Source organism: Pteronotus mesoamericanus, unplaced genomic scaffold (assembly GCF_021234165.1).
Source record: "Pteronotus mesoamericanus isolate MK-2021 breed Mesoamerican mustached bat unplaced genomic scaffold, CSHL_Meso_final scaffold_31, whole genome shotgun sequence".
Lineage (NCBI taxonomy): Eukaryota > Metazoa > Chordata > Mammalia > Chiroptera > Mormoopidae > Pteronotus > Pteronotus mesoamericanus.
The window spans coordinates 6,705,168-6,722,643 of NW_026555312.1; the positions used below are offsets into that span (position 1 = coordinate 6,705,168).

General features: G+C 37.0%; 1 protein-coding gene across 1 annotated transcript in view; it reads left to right on the plus strand.

Annotated features, from left to right (window-relative positions):
• Positions 1-12,605, plus strand: part of ABCD3 (ATP binding cassette subfamily D member 3) — a 66,848-nt gene extending 54,243 nt beyond the window's left edge. The window contains exons 20-23 of the mRNA XM_054592167.1: positions 207-326; positions 6,343-6,447; positions 9,013-9,069; positions 11,013-12,605. Coding sequence (XP_054448142.1) covers positions 207-326; positions 6,343-6,447; positions 9,013-9,069; positions 11,013-11,090 — 360 coding nt within the window. The 3' untranslated portion in view covers positions 11,091-12,605. The remainder of the gene's footprint in view (positions 1-206; positions 327-6,342; positions 6,448-9,012; positions 9,070-11,012) is intronic.
• The last annotated feature ends 4,871 nt before the right edge of the window (positions 12,606-17,476 follow it).

Consider the following 17,476-nt stretch of genomic DNA (forward strand, 5'->3'; position numbering starts at 1 on the left):
GTTGCTAGATATATTCTATCAAAGTTAATATATAGATAGGAAGTAAAGGGTTCAAGGCTACCTTTGTGCTACATTCTTTTGTGAAATATTCCTCTTTACATGATACTGGCAATAGAACTATAGTGATTTAGTTTAAAAAATAAAGCAAAATAGAGAACGGTAGTTTATATTAAGCTTGATTTCATCTTTAATCATTTTGCTGAAAGGTACTAAAGGAGTACTTAGATAATGTCCAGTTGGGTCATATCCTTGAACGCGAAGGAGGCTGGGACAGTGTTCAGGATTGGATGGATGTACTCAGTGGTGGAGAGAAGCAAAGGATGGCAGTAAGTATACTCTGATGACATTTCACAGCAGTGCAACTGGTTGATTAATCAAGGCACACAGTTTTATTTTAATCTTTTCAATGAGCAATTGTTATAGTATAGTGATAGTAAAGGTGCTTGAAAGTAACTTTGCATGCAAATTTGGAATTCTGAAAAATTTTTGCATTTTCCTGTGAAAGGAAAAACTTTAGATCCAATTATATACAGTCATCAGTTTTTTTTAAAGTTGAGGAAACTTTATACCACATTGGTCCTGGGACATACGGTAATTCTGGTTGGGTTATGAGATTCTCATTCAGTATCTTTTTCTTATAGACCTCTCTTTGTCTTACTCAGGCTATTCTCCCTCAGGTAGCTAAAGATATTAGAGGTGATGAATCCTAATTTTATTATCATTTTATTCTTTATTCTGTTCTTGCTCTTTCCCTCTGCCATTATATGTATCCTTGTTTCAGGGCTCCTTCAGTATCTACTACCTACAATTATTTAGAGTTTTAAAATTTTCCTACTCTAAAAAAGCATTTGAAAGAAACTTTTAATTTTATGATTGACTTATCCCTAATCAAACATGGCTATAAAACACTACATACTAAGAAGAGTGATACTTTGAGTATTCTGTTAAGAGGGATCACTTTTAAAGAGTCATTTTCTAACTGTACATACTATAATTTGAGGAAATCCAGAGGAATTTTTTTTTCCAGAATGTTAATCTTGTGGAAATTAGAGGAAACTGCAGCCAAGGAAAGAGAGCAGAAGAAATGGCTTATTGCAGAATTGCTTATTGATTATCTTGAGGTTTTATTGTACCTTTTTGTTGCCTTCTGCTCCCTGATTTTGCATAATCGTTTTCCTTAAATCATACCCGTTCTATGTGAACTTAATATCAAGCTAATATTGTGATTTGTTTGGCTAGTGCTGTCATAAGAGATTAATTTAGAGTGAAGAGTGAGCAAAAGGAGAGAGAGATGCCAGCTATACTCAAAATGGAAATTGGGCTGAAAGAGTGAGACCTTGAAGTGATTGGGCATTTCTTGAATCAGTTCAGAGGATGGCTATAAAAATAACTGCAAGTCAAAATAACAAATTTGAATTTTGGTACCATGACTTAAAAGAAAATGGAAGGGTAGTCAAGATTTATAAATGGACACAATGAAAACTCAGAGGAAAAAGAAATTAATGTGCATAATCCTGTGTGTGTGGTATAAAGGTATAGAAGGGATAGTTTTTATTTGAAGGTAAAGAATTCAAGGACTAGAGGAGAGAGGATATGTTAAAGTGTAAGGGAGTCGAGGGAAATGGAGAAAGCTCACCCATGACACTGCTGCATGACCAGGCCATTGACAGGGTGTGTTCTGTGCGGGCCAATGTTTGGAAAATTCAATGTGAGATTTAAAAGATAGCATATTGTTCTACTATGTTCAAAGGATTTGTGGGGGGAGAGAAAAGGCTAATGCAACAAATATTAATATTGATGAAGATGGGTGAAGAGTATGTATGTTCATTTTACTATTTCATTTTTTTTGGTAGGATTAAAACATTTCAAACTAAGTTGAGGGAAGAGAAAACAGTTTTTATAAATTATAAACATTTATATTCCTAAATTATAAAGGGAAGAATACACTTGAAAAGTTTAACCACCAAAAGTAGTGAATTTGTAAGAGTGAAAGTTTTTATAAGAGTGAAGATTTGTGTAAAACAAGTGAACCAAAGGGACTTTTGGGTAAGGAGAGTCAGGATTTGAATTTGAGGAAACAGAATAATACTATTGAATAAAAAGTAGTTCTGGTGACAAATTATAAAAGTTCCTTCAGTCTAAATGTAGAGAAATAAGATAACTATTCCATTATTTTAACAGTAAAAAACCTAACTCAATTACGGTGAATTAGTAATACACATTACTAATACCACAGAGTTCAGTATTAGCCAGATGCCTGCCCTTACAGTCTAGTTAAGATATGCAGATATTCCCGACTAACTGTAATGCAAGGCAGTCTTATAGCTACAAAGAAAGTGCACTGGGATAATGATGAGAAAAAGTTGATTTTGAGTGTCAGATCCTGTTTAATCCTCCCAGTAGCCATGTGAACTAAGGTGCAGACTAAGGAAAGACTTGGTGAGCTTAAGCAGCGTACTAGTGACGTACAGCTACTGAGTGGCAGAACGAGATTCAACTACAGGCGAGGTGACTCTGACTCCAGAACTCTTGCTCTTTACCAATACATTATAGCCTTCAGTGTGCAGGTGCACTGTCCAGTTCTCATCTCATTGTCCCTTGCAGTCAAGTAACATATCCTTCTATTGTACCTAGTTGGCCCCAGCCATCATCATTCTGGGTTGCTCCAACTAAAATCTTAAGTTGTTTTATCTTATTTCTCTGAATGGTAGTTACTTTCCCACTTCCCTGTTTTTGCTCTTCCTACTTAGTAATGGGTTTTCTTATTGTGAATTATGTGATAGAAAAGTTGGAGTGTTTATGAAATTACAAAGAAGGGCAAAAACCCGCTTACCAGTGATACCTCTGTGGTAAAAGGCTTAGTGTTTTTTAAAGCCATTTAATTACAAAAATCCTTCTTTTACCTAATTGTAAACTATCCTCCTCCTCCTTACTCACTGAGAGTTCTTGAATATTTACACTTTCCTTACAAGTGCTAAGTTCTGACTCGACCTCCTTACCTGTCTAGTACAGACTTAGTAATCCAGGGCCTTGCCCGAGACCTGGCACATAGGAGGTATTCAGGAGATATTTCTCTAAGGAATAAACAAACCATCTCTTCCCCTTAATGTCCCTTTTCACTTTTTGTTTCGGTACGTTACCTAAACCCCAACCCAAGAGCAGTTGCTTGCCGTGGCATTTCTGTGTATGGGCTTTTCAGCACAGCTGAAAAAATCAGTATGATACGGGTTGGTGCCCGTATCACACTTTCATGGCCTGCAGTCTTGGCAGACGCTCGCAGCATGGCTTGGCAATAATTTTACTTAGTTTTGCTCTCTCTCTCATTTTTCTTGAAAATTGTTTAAAAACTACCAACCTCCAGCTTTCTACCCCATTACCTTACTCCACCACTCTCAGCAAAATAAATAGCCTCCTGCTTTTTAAAGAAAAAAAGAGAAGCTGTTCAGTGAAATGACAGCTCATTTCTACAGAGTGCTTGATAGAGGATAGAAACTATTCTGAGGACTTCACACTGGTAAATTCCCACAAGTCCTGTGAGATAAGAACTGTGAGTGCCCCATTTTACAGAGGAAATTGAACTGTAGTACAGTTAAGTAGCTTGCCAAGCAAAGAGCTAATAGAAACTAAAGCAGGTAGGGTGGCTTGTCAGGCTGAGGCAGCGGTATGATTGCAGTGTTTATAAGGGTGGGGCTAAAGTACGTCTACAGTTGTTCGTATGGAAAATAATACAACAGTAAATCTTACAAGAATAAACTGTTTTGCATACTCACAACTGTAAACCTTGTCCCCTCCTGTCCTTTTGTCCCCTCCTGTACTTAGTTACTTACAATCTTCTTTTATTGTGATATCAAGTAGCCGACAGCAGAGTGGAGAGAGACACACATGAGAATATTTCCACATAATGTGTGTGGTAAGTGTGGTGATGAAAGAATGCAGAGAGCTCATGGGAACACAGAGGAGGGGCATTTGCGGAAAACCTTCAAATAACCACTCCTCTTAATTAACTTAGCACTGGGCTGTTCTGACCTCCCTACTTTCACAATCTGTGGAGGGTTTACCATCCTACTTCTTGAGAAAAGCTGAATGTCTTCATTTGTATTTTTGGACCCTTTCTCCTCTGACTTTATCACATCCCTTTCCTTCAGTTATACAGGAGTGTACAGACACACACAGATGTACTTGTATTTAATTTCTCTAGTCTTTCCTTTCAAAAAGAAATTTTCAGGTTTCTCTAATCTAAAAAGCAAACTTGGCTTTAGCCAAGGTCTATACCTTATAATCTATACCTTTCTTTGTACAGCTGAAGTTCTTGATAGTCTTTACTTGCTGCTTCCCCTTCCTCACCTCATAAAAATAGGTATAAACCCCAAGTAATCTGTTTTGTATGTCTTAGTTATTTATCAGATAGTTGAATGTTTTCATATATAAAATGTTGGGTGTACAGTACTGATTAAAATGGGGTTTCTCCTTATGTGAATATTCTAGCCTAGGGAATTAGACAGAGAAATAGACAACATACAGTTTAATTCACAGTATATGAAGTGCTACAGAGATGTTATAGAAGGGACCCACTTGGATTGGACAAGGAGGGGTCAGGGTAGGTTGTCTGAGGAGGTGACTATAGGTGAGAAAAATTTGAAGGATGCAATAGACAAAGTAAGGCCTTTGCAACATAAGGAAGATGACAGTGCTAACTAAGCCTCTAAGGCCTGAGACTAGACCTTGTGTCCTTGTAGTCAAGAGGAGTCAATGTTGGCCAGAATGTGGAGATGAGAGAGTGAGTAGGAATAAGATTGTGCAGGACCTCGTAGGCCATGGCAAGGAATTTGAGTTTTATTTTAAGTGAAATGGGAAGTTGTTAAATGGTTTTAAGCAGAAGAGTGAAATTCTGTGATTTACGCATCTGAGACCCTCTCTGGTGACATGGAAAATGGATGGTAGAAGAGTAAAAGAGGAAGTAGAAGCCTGTTTGTGATCATCCAGGCAGATGATTGTGTTCTGGGCTAAGGGAATGATTGCAGAGGTCGGGGAAGAGTGAGTGAACTACACCTGCAACAGGACTTACTCAAACAGATGAAAAGTGAGGATTGTGGGGAGGTAAAAGGGAGGGGGAATAGTGAGAGATCAAGAAGGATTCATCGCTTTCTAGCCTGAGCAACTGTTTGATAGTGTCATTTTCTGAAATATTTAATGTTGGGAATGATGGGAATAATTATTTTAAAGAGGAAATCTTGAAAATCCATACAAATTTTAGATTTTTAAAGTCTAAAGAGCCCTTTGAGATATCTAAGTAGAAAGATCAAATAGGAATTTTTATATGTCAATCTGGAAATGAGAAGTATGAATGAGAGATATGTATTGGGAATTTATAAGTGTAAGTAGTATTTGAAATCATGAGATTTGATGAGATCACTTAGAGAGATACAATATAAGAAAAAGAGAAGAGGACCTAGGAGTTAGCCCTGAGGAACCCCAACATTTAATAGTTAAGAGGAAGAGAAAATGCTAGAAGAGAAACAGAGCAGCCTAAGGAGTGAGAAAGATCTTAAGACCATGATTTTGCTGTCACTTTTTCAATAAGGAAGGAGTGGTCACCTGAGTTGAATTTTGCAGAGAACATAAATTGGGTAAGAATAGAAAAGTGTCCATTGGTCTTGCAACATGGAGATCCTTGTTTGGGGCAGATGACAAATTGGAATATCTGTTAGACAAAGGATCAGAATAAATAATTCTGAGAAAATAAACCACATTTGGAAAGTAAACATTAGAAAATGTTCAGCATTCCTGCTAATCAAAGAAATGTAAGCTATAACAATCTTGATGTTAATTTTTACTTAAAAAATTAGCAAAGGCTTTAGGAATGAGCAAGCCTATAAACAGATATACTCAAAAATGATTAGTGGGAATATTAATTGGCAACTTAATACTAATAGACATTACTTAAGCCACAAAATATTTAAAGATAGACACATTTTTGCACCTGAGCCATTCCTAAGTCAGAATGCTAAGACTTGGTTAAAATAAGTGACCTGTAAACTTGTGTAGAGAACTTTCTTTAATATTAGTTTAAAACTCAACTTTACCTCATATCAGTCCTAAAAGTTTTGCTTTACTCTGAACAGTATTTCCCCTGCGTTACATTTCTCTCTTTGTTTGGGAAGACAATAAAAACAAATAGGTTTATTTATATTGTTTTTATTTCTGGGAAAGAGATTTTTTTGAGTTAGAATTATTTTCATACTTGCGTCACAAGACTAAGTGCATACTTAATTTAAAGTAAATCTAATTGAGCTTATTAACTTCTGCATGTGATTATACAAAATATTTCTTCTTTTGCTTCAGATGGCAAGATTATTTTATCATAAACCCCAGTTTGCCATTTTGGATGAATGCACAAGTGCAGTGAGTGTGGATGTGGAAGGCTACATTTACAGTCACTGTCGAGAGGTAAGCAGGGCCGGTTCTAAGTTTGAGGGACCATGTGCTCCTTCTGGGTTTACTCTGTGTCCAACCATATATCTATCCAAAGGGAAGATTCTAAGTTATTAAGTAACAAAATTACTATCAATGGATGGTGCTCACTTTAGCAAAGATTTTAAACTGATAAAAGATATGAGTGAAAGAAAAAGTAAATTAATTATGTATGTAATTCCCTTTAGCCACGTCTAAAATATGAAAGAAATAACATATTTAAGTTTATTTCCCTTTACCTCATTCCCTATACTCAGAATTAATAAACTGGTATTTTCTCGATTTGTTCCATTAACTTTACCTAAATATCATTTGTTTTTTTCATTAAGAAAACTCAGCAATAATGCTATGACAACTTTAATTTATCCATTTTTTCCTCTGGCCTGGGCAATATTTTACCAAAGTTTCCTTTAGTAGCCTTTTCTGAGAGTATCTAACTTGGTTCCATTCTTTAAGTAATTAGTCAGTAGCTTCAATTGTTTCTTTTCCCCCTCTGTGAGGAATTGTCACTATCATCTATGATCTTGTTGAATTTTTCTCAAAATTTTGAGCAAAATCCAAAAAGATTTTATGTAGGTAAATGAAATACCAGAGTCTTTTAGTATTTTTTAACTGTTCTTTGGGAATTTACAATAAATATAAAAGGTCGTGTTGCACATAAAAGCATTTGTTCCTGCTACTCCAAGTGTGGTTGGGGATCGGGAGCATCAACATCCCCTGTGAACTTGCTAAAAATGCAGAACCACCCGCCCTTCTAAACCAGAATCTGCATTTTAATAAAAATTCCAGATGATTCAAATGCACATTAAAGTTTGAAAAGCATTGACATACTGATGAAGGAATAAATTTGCTACATTGATCTGTGTAGGAAGATTTTAAGCACTGATTTGGTTTCTTGGATGATTTGTTTTCTATTCTTGAGTCAGTTTTGGTCATTTCTAACTTTTTGTGCATTTGTCTGTAGAGATTTTCAGATTTAGAGGTAGTAGAGACGTTTGTGGTATTCTCTTACACATAAAACCATGTAGTCTATTTGATCAGTGACTTAGAGGCTCGTCGCTTATAATTTTGATCATGTGATTTCCTTTAACATCTAGCTATTGGTTCTAAGTCCCCACATAAGATGCAGTTCTCCTTTATGTATTTTGACTTTAGTGATCCTGTTACAAAGAATGCCTCACTAAGTCAAGATCTAATTCAATTATTACAGAATCATAAAGAGAAATATCTGAAGTGAGTTTTCAAAAATTAGATAATTGTATTGTTGGAAATGTATGTTGTATTAATAACTGATAATAATTTTGTCATGCAGTTTCTAACCAATTTGAGAACCTTTCCACATGGCAGCCAAATTTATGACACATTTAAAGTTTTAAGTGATATTACCTTGTCATCACTTCGTCCAGCACAAGTGTAAATACAAACTTGGGCACTTCAAACTCATGATAGAAGTGACCAGAATATACTTAATGCTGATTTTTAAAAAATTATCAATTGGAAATAAAATTTAGAATTCATGATGGAAATTTCCTAGATACCCTAGCATATTCTCTGTCAGCCTTCAGAGATCCCTTTTGAAAAACTGATCTAGAGCAGGATTTCTGTCGTATCACTATTGACATTTTGGACTGGGTAATTCTTAGTTGTGAGGCTGTTCTTTGCAATATCGGATATTTGGCAGCATCTCTGACCTTTACCCGTTAGCTTACAGTAGCATTCTCAGTTGCAAAAATCACAAATGTCTACAGACATTGCCACATATCCCCAAAGAGCCAAAAATCACACACACCCCACCCCCAAGTTGAGAACCACTGATCCAGAGCAACTAGTGATACCAGTTAGTGGTTTTTTTTTTGAAAATCTGAAGTTCAGATTTGTGAAAGTTTATTCAAAGTCTAAAATCCAGCAACTTTTAAAATGAAAAGATTTTTCATTATTTTCTGGCAAGCTCATTGGGTAGCCAAACCTGGCCTGAACTACCATTGTCCACATATGTTGCTGTAGAAGTATTTGTGTGTGTAATTTTAGAATTCTACCCCAGAAATCTGAGGGGTGGTAAATACTGCTTTTCCAGAATTTGAATTCCAAGACACATTCCAAAACTGGGGTTTCCAGTAAAGGATTATTGACCCTGTATTGGAAAAACAAATTGTAGACAGTACTATATTGATTTAATTTTTCTGACTTTGACCTTTTGCTATTTCTATCATTCTATACTTTTTTTCATTTATTTTTCACAATAAGTAGAAAATATGCTAGGATAATTATTTTCTGCCCAAGACACAGTAACACACAATGTTAATGCCTATTAGTTTAGGTTTAGTCCCTTAAAGAACTTTATTGATAGCTGTTAGTTTTTATTATGTAGTTGATGGCCTGTATTTTGTATTACCTTAAACATTTGGCATCAGTTGTAATTTTTTCTCTGACACTGATTTTTAACTATACTGAAGACTGTCATCTTAGTAGCTTAAGCTGTATAGACTGGTTAAACTGTACTCTGTGCTACTGATTCAAACTAAGTCATTTTCTTTGTGTTAGGTTGGCATCACACTCTTCACCGTGTCACATAGGAAGTCTCTTTGGAAGCACCATGAGGTTCGTATTTCTTACACTGACTGATACTGTGAAAGTTTATTTAAATATACGAATTCAGGTGATTATTATTAGATTTCGTGGTATATATTCCCTTATATACATACACCTTAAGGGAAAAGGGTGATTCAGTTTTATAAAATGGAATAGGATTTTCTTAAATATTATTGTAGTTGTCAGTTTTGAAAGCTATAGTATATATAAACAATCCCTTGTTTTAAGTGAGAGATTAGAGAACCAGTTAGTGGTTCTCCAGTTTTATAAATGACTATAAATACATGACTGACTGAAATTTGCATAATTTTATCACAGCTGTGGCTAAGTAGACTTTTTCTTACCATCCAGTATTGACAGAAGGAGAAAGAGCCTTAGGAAGGATTAGCTCCCAAAATGCCTAGGGGCATTTTTGGTGGAGATCAGAACTATAAGGAAACTGAATCATGTCAGCTTTGTTTATCACTGCACTGTGATAAAGTGGCCTTCATTAGGCAGTCACCATAACTTACAAAGGCGTCCTAGTGAGGAGTGCGCGGGTACAGACACCTAACTTCTGCTGCTGTTTCAGCAGTGCCATCCATTTTCAGGATGGCAGGCAGTTTTTTGCAACTATTAATATAAGATGATCAAACCCTAAAAGTAAACCCAGTTTAATTCATTTTGGTTTTTTCTTTCTTTTTTTCCCCTCTTCTTTTTTTCTTATCCTTCCTAAAGATACAGAAATTTTAGGTAAAAGAAAAGGGTTTGGAAAAAGTTGGGGGAAAAGGAGGGCATCTTGTTCCATAAAGCACACGCTTGATTGAGCACCTTTTGTGCCAAGTACCCGGCTAAGTATGTGAGGGATGCAGAGTGCTGTTTTTACCCTCAGGAACCTGTAGTTTAGATGACGGTGCACAGATGATGAAATGAGGAGCATGGGATTGAAGTGAAAAAACCTGGGCTTGTGCACCATTGTTTCTGGCATCAATTGTTTCCTTCATGTAATAGTTATTGATCCTTGTCTACTTGTCTCAGATTATTACCATGAGGATCAAAGAGGTAGCCTATCTGAAAGTACTTAATAAAATGTAGTGAAATTCTGTATAGCCGTGTGCCTTTTAAAGATAGTTTTTATTATCTATGGCATTATAATTTGCCCTTATTTTCATGAATTGAATAAGAAATTGAATAACTAGAAATCAAAGCAATTTGAAATATATCCAGGCCTTTGTGTTTTCTTAGACGTTCATAAACCTAACAGCCTTTGGGAGAGTGAGAGAGGACTTGGGTTTTACCTCTAGCAAAATAACCATCAGGCCAGTGGTCATATGAAGAAGGTGTGACAGGAATAACAGCACAATTAGAGGCTAGAATAACAATGAAATGACAACATAAAAGTGGAAAAACAGAAGTCCTTTCTGTCAGTAAAAAGCCACTAAACAGAAGTCTTTATTAACCACTGCCCCGAGTGTCTCCATAGCATGGGATATATAGGCATGCTATATAGCTCTTTTCCTCCTCTGCCCAGTCCAAAAGCAAACAAACAGAAAAGCCACTGCTTTGGTCTTTTCTGGCTAGAAAAAGGCTGCCTGTTTGAACAGACTTGCATTTGACTCAGTTTGACCTATGGTAGATCAGATCCTTGGTTATGGAGTTATAGAAACATTGTAATTTATGGAACGCTTATAGATTTGATTCTTTTAAAATAGTAAAGAAGTCTAGTATTTTAATTCTCAGGAGAAGTACTATATTCCAAGCAGGGTTATATTGTTGCTATTTTTAAAAATAGCAGACTTCATTTAGCCTTACCTTGGAGAGCTGTATGCATTTCTTTGTATAAACTTTAAAAGTTTTAGTGGCTTAAAAATAATCATTTCTAATATTTTACTTTTATCATAATCTCTACATAAATTCCTGACAGGAAGGAAATCTCTTAACTCATTGATTCCCTCCCCCCGTCTTTCTCACAGTACTACCTGCACATGGACGGCAGAGGCAATTATGAATTTAAACAGATAACAGAAGATACAGTTGAGTTTGGCTCTTAGAATCCGGAGAACTGTTCCTGCTTCAATGAAATAATTGCAGAAAACACTTAGAAGTACAAAGCACCTTGTAAAATAAAGTTGAGCTTTGTTTTTAAACAAAGCAACAAATGAACTAAATATAAAATAATCGAGAACAAGTTGTTAAAACATTTACTATTATATAGGGTATTGCTAATTGTGTATATGTTGGTTTAATTATTAATATGTACTAAGAATGACCTTATTCTTGTGGTTGAAAACTGCCTAAATTAAATTGGGCTTAAATCAGTGTAACCTGATTCATCCTGGGATGTAAACCATTTGAAGTCAGCTAATTTGACTTTTATGGCTCTCTCTCTTTTCCTTCAATGAAGAACCCTATTTAAAACTGGGGTCATCACTTGTCCTGTCCTAACAAGATAGTCTTGAGTTTCATTTTCATGTGCCCAATGATGTGGGAAGCAAACAAATCATAGTTTATTACTAAAATGTACAGCATCAATGCATAATAGCATTTACTACATAGTGGCAGATTTCTTTAGCTGCCACAGTTGCGCTCATTCCTTGTATATATCTTGGGGTACATTAAACTCCAGGAAAGCCATTTGAATTTTTTTTGGCCAAATAATAAATGTGCCGGTCTCAGGCTGAAGTATTGAGTTGTTTTGAGAGCTCTTTGTGGCAGTATAACAAAAGTATATGCAGTCTTGCTTACAAGAGATGGTCACTATGTTTCACGCCTAATCTTCCCAGTGTTTGGGATAGTAAAACACACTGTCGTTCCATGTCAAGTTCCAGGTCTTAAAAGATGTTTAGATTTTTTTTTTTTTTAAGAATTGGACAGATCTGTGTATGTTAAAACCCATTCATTAGAAGTGTGGTGGATATGTGATCCTTTATTCCACATGAGCCGTACGGATGCAGTACATGAAGCAATGCACCGAGAATGCAGTGCTGTCACTGTCTTTGACTGTGTTTTCACATTTAAAAAGTCTATTATAAACCTATTATGCACATGGGTGAATTATACTCCCTAGGTACTGGTTTATCTCTGTAAATCTTTAATAACTTCTTAATATTTGAATTATTATGTTGAACTGTCCTAGGAGAAATCAATTTCACCTCAACAAATCACCATGAATGACAACATATATTATTTGCACAGCGAGAACTGAAATTGAATGTTATCAATAAGCTAGATTTGAAATCAGTTTCATCAAATTGAGGTTCAGAAAGGGACATATTTTACTCTTATTTCTGCATAACTGGTTTTGTTTTTTGCAGAATTAGTTATAAGAATTATCAGTAACCTAAGTAAAATTTGATGTACTGATTCCATAATACATAATATTCAGTTTTTACCATTCTCTTTAACAAACTTGTATACTTAATTTCTGTTCAGATTAAAAAAAAATCAGATATCCTATACAGTCTTTGCTTGTTTTTTTTTCTGGTATCTAAATAACGGGTAGATCAGACAATAGTCGTACAGTCTTGACCTGAAAAACAAAAATAAATTAACATTCAGAAATCTTGCTTTTGCACCTACTGTCTCTTTTTTGAAAAGTATGTCATGTGTGGTTTTAATGAAACGAATTTCTCTTTTAGAAAAGCCAGTTAAAATATTTAGTGTACTCACAAAATGCTACGAAATAGCCAGGGGGCCTTAAATTATATTATTTGTTCTGGGAAAATTTTAAGGCATGGGGGAAGTTTGAGATTTTCAGATATTTAGATGATCCTAAACCTACCAATAGCTGCCTCTCAATTCCTTCTATAATAGATTCTTTCCATTAAAATTTTTTCTTTCTTTTTTAACAACAAATATTAAGGTACCTCAGCAGTCGAGTCACAGAGGAGGACCCTCCAGGAGACTGATGTTTCTAAGAAGGCCCACAGTAAAGGAATCTCATGTTTCCAAAACATAATTGACTGTGGAACATCCTTTTCCACTTAAAATTAGCATCTTTTATAGATTGCACTGGGAAATGGAAGTTAATCTAAAGAATAAACTAAAGAATAAGAACTTAGTCCATGAACAACACACGGCACACCACGTGTATCATTCTGTGTTGCATACCAAGCTTCTACTCTATATAGTGAGAAAAAAGGGATGTAAACAACTAAGGTTGTCTGCTGTGTATTAACAGAATAAAATGTACCTAGGGTTTGCCTCTGCAGGAGAGGCAACATTTAACTTCTCCCCTCTTAGGGTTTTTGTCTGGGTCTGAGAATTCAGTTGATATAAGACAGGTTAAAAGAAAAAAATCGTAAGTTTATTAAGCTGTGACACGGGAGCCCTTGAGCGGGAGCAAAGACCCAAAGCAGTGGCAGAACCTAAAGACTTTTACACCAGGTTGAGCCAGGAGAGGTAGTTACGGAAAAGTAAACTACGTGAGGAGGCTAAAGTAAGAATTCTTTTAATAAGGTTTGCGTAGAATTCTCAAAGTCTCAGCCTCCAGCTCTTGATGTTAAGAATGTTACTCTGCTTCTGGTTCTGAGTGGACACCTTCCATAGGCAGGTTTTATCTCCTGTTTTCAGGAAGAAAAAGGAGCGTCAGGGTGCTGTTCTTTCACCTGCTACTTCTTAAAAGTGCCTTTAGTTCAAAATAGTCCTGATGCCACAGTGGCATGTTTTGGGGTGGCATAGTCTCCCCACCTTCACCTCTTTCTCCCTTTCTGAATGATTAGCATTTGGCTTAAAACTGTGGTGATAGTGTTGCATATATACTTTCCTTTTATAATTTTGTAACTTGTAAGCTTGATGTTTAAACCTATAATTTGCCTAAAAGCAAGAGTGAATTTTCTTCCATCGGACAGACTTTGTTTAGCATCATTAGTTGTAGGAAACTGTTTACATTTCTACCTACATCTGTAATTTTTCCTTTGTGAAGAATTGAAATGTTTTGACCTGTAAACATATCATATGCATGCCACTTAAAAAATACCTAGTACTGCCCTGGCTGGGTGGGTCGGTGGTTGGAGTGCTGTCCCATGCGCCAAAGGGCTGTGGATTCCATTCCTGGACAGGGCACGTACCTCGGTTGCCGGTTCAGTCCCTGGTTGGGGCACATATGGAAAGCAGCCAATCGATGTTTGCTCTAAGCAATCTCTCCTCGCTCTAAAATCAAATATATTCTCAGGGGAGTATTGAAAAGCTATTGCCCCAAATTGCTGAAGACCAGGCCCCTCCCCACCCACTAGGGGCAACCATTTCTAACTTTTAAGTGTTTTGTGGTAATTTTTTATTTTTAAACAATATGCTATATAGCTATCTCTTGGTTTATCAGCTTAGACGTTTCTACTGCCCTTAGTTCTGCCTCATCCCTCACATACGGTTAAATCATTTTAAAAAATTGGCAAACGCTTTATTGCACTATAATACATATGCAGAAAAGTCCATAAACCTTAAGCCCGATACTTTTTAAAAAATGTTTTGTTTATGCTGTTACAGTTGTCCCGATTTCCCCCCATTGCTCCCTTCCGCCCGTCCCACCCCCTGGCTTCCATACTCAAGTCCCCGCACCGTTTTCCATGTCCGTGTTCTTTGACTAATCCCTCCAGCTTCTTTCAACCAGTCTCCACCTCCCTCCTGCCCTCTTACAGCTGTCTGTCTGTTCCATGATTCTATGCCTCTGGCTCTGTTTTGCTTATTAGTTTGTTCATTCGATTCCATTTATAACTGAGATCATGTGGTATTTGTCTTCCTCTGACTGGCTTATTTCACGTCGCTCAATACGTTTTTATAAAGTGTGCGTACTCATCACCTCCCAAATCAAGAAATCCCACACTGTCACACTTCAAAGTCCTCTTTTATGTCATCTTCCAATTATTAGCCCCTAAAAGCCATTCCGTCACATAAATTAGTTTGTCTATTTTTGAACTTTAAATGTATTAGAAACCCTTTTGTGTACAGCTTCATTCCCTCATTTTATTGAGACTGATCCATGGTAGATGTGGCAAAAGTTCTTCACTTATTGTCTCATATTTAATTATAGGAATAGGCTATACTTGATTTATCTTACCAATGATGGACATTGCGTTTTCTGTTTGGAGTTATTGCACATAGTTCATAGAAACATTCTTGTGCATGTCTTTTGGTGCACACGTGCATTTTTTTGGAATGGAACAAGTTCAGCTTTCTTATGTACTGCCAGTGGTTCTCCAAAGTAGTACCACTTTACAGTCCTTTCTTAAATGCATGAGAATCTGTTTTCCCAGTCCTTGCCAATACTTGGTATTGAGTGTTTTTAAAAATTTTATTTCTAGTTACGTATATTTAGCTATCATTTGATAGAATTTTGCGTTTCCCTGATGAGTAATGAGCTTCAACTCATTTCATACTGGTCATTTGTATATCCTCTTTCATTTACATCTTTGGGCCCCCTTTTATAAATTGGCCCATGATATCACAGACATTACTGTATATTCTAGATATGAAGCCTTTACTAGGTAAATGTTCTCATGTCAGACAAGGTAGACTTTAAAACAGCGATCAAAAAGATTGATCCAACAATTAACACAAAAAGCAAAAACCCGCATAACTTCTTTAAGGTAGTAACCGACCTTCATTGACATGCACCCTGCCATGCGGTTTTCTTCCAGCCCCTGACCATGATGGGGCTTCCCTGCACTTAGGGCTTCTTTAATGTCCACCTGTAACGTTTTGTAGTTTCTGTGTAGTGGTCTTACGCATCTTTCATTAGCTTTAGGCTTTTGATGTTTGTTGATTCTAGTAATTGCATCTATTTAACATGCCATTTTCTAATTGTTGCCACTGAACAGAAATGCAGTTAATTTTTACATATTTGTGACTGTTTGCCAAGGACAGCCCCACAACATACAGCTCATCCCACATGCTCTTTAAGGTGTGGCATCAACATCCTCTGTGGGGAGGTGAGGTCTACATTTCCTCCTTGAACCTGTGACCCCCTCAATTTCTTGTGGTAAGTTCAGGGATCTGGGGTTTGATGGAGGAGGCGATGGGATCATGAGAGGCAGTACCACACAAACTTAGTTTGGGTGGCATTTGGACAGGATTGCATGAGAGGGGAATTCCCCCCGCCCCCTCCCCCCGCCAGCAACATTGGCTCAGAACACATAAAAACTGACAGAACTAAGGAAAAACCAGTTCCAGAGATGGTGGCATGGAACTCTACCCATTAGGGGAATTAGACAAGGGGACCCCAGGGGGAAATGGGAAATCTGAGGGGCTCATGCATCTAGGTAACGTCGCTCAGCAGCACTTGCGCCCAGGGGCAGCAGCAGTGGTTTAGGGTCTTCAGAGTTACAGGGTTGTCTTGTTTATGGTTAGCAGATGTTCCATTCAGTTTTGTGAGGTATATAAAGCTGGTGCGCTCTAATTGGCTAAAAATACGGGGTTTGTGAGGATTGGGGGTTGGCATTGGCAGGCTTTGGGCCAATCCCTAGCCTTACTGGGAAGAAGTAAATAATGTGGGGCCTGTTACAGGCTAACAGAGGGGCCACCTCTAGGCCATTTATAGGACAGGATACTTCTGTAACCAGTAGAATGCAGCGGAAGTTCTAATTAAATCATTTAAAATTAACAATTTTAATTCAGTGTTTGCTTTTTGATGAATGTACAATAGTTTCCCCTTATCTCCTGTTTTGCTTTCTACAGTTTCAGTTACTGCTGTCAACTGTAATCTGAAAATATTAAATTTAGCATTCCAGAAATAAACAATTCCTAAGTTTTGAGTTGTGTGTCTTTCTGAGTAGTGTGAAAGTTTTGCTCCATCCCGCTCCATCCCAGCAGGACTGAATCATCCCCCTTTGTCCAGCACCTTCACGCTCTAAACTCTACCCGGGTGTTAGTCACTTAGTAGCCATCTCAGTTATCAGATTGGTTGTGGAGGTATCGCAGTGCTTGTGTTCAAGTAACCCTTTTTTTACTTCATAATGGCCTCAAAGTGCAAGACAGTGATGGTGGTGGTTCAGATATAACAAAGAGAAGCCATCAAGGACTTCCTTTAAGTGCAGGAAAAAAATATAGCAGGTACTGTATAGGATTTGGTACCACCCGCGGTTTCAGACATCCTCTGTGCCTAAGGAAAGACTAGTGTATAACATTGCTCACTGCACAGCCAAGGAGAGGACAGTGTTCCTTTCTTACTGTCTTTTCTCTCTAGTTTCTGATTGTCTTATGTTTAAAAAAACCTTGCTTGATCTGCCATAACCTCATAACATCATAATCTTTAATTACTTTCAGTTGTACCATCATATCAATGTTCTTTTTCTTTCCAGAGATGATCTTCCGGGGCTTCGGTCCTCCTGCTCCACCCTGGCCCTGCAGGCCCACTGGGCTATCAGCCTGACAGGGCTCTCTCTTGCGTTGGATCCCATGTCTCCCTCTGCTCTGGGTTCACTCCTTTATTTAGTGGAACATG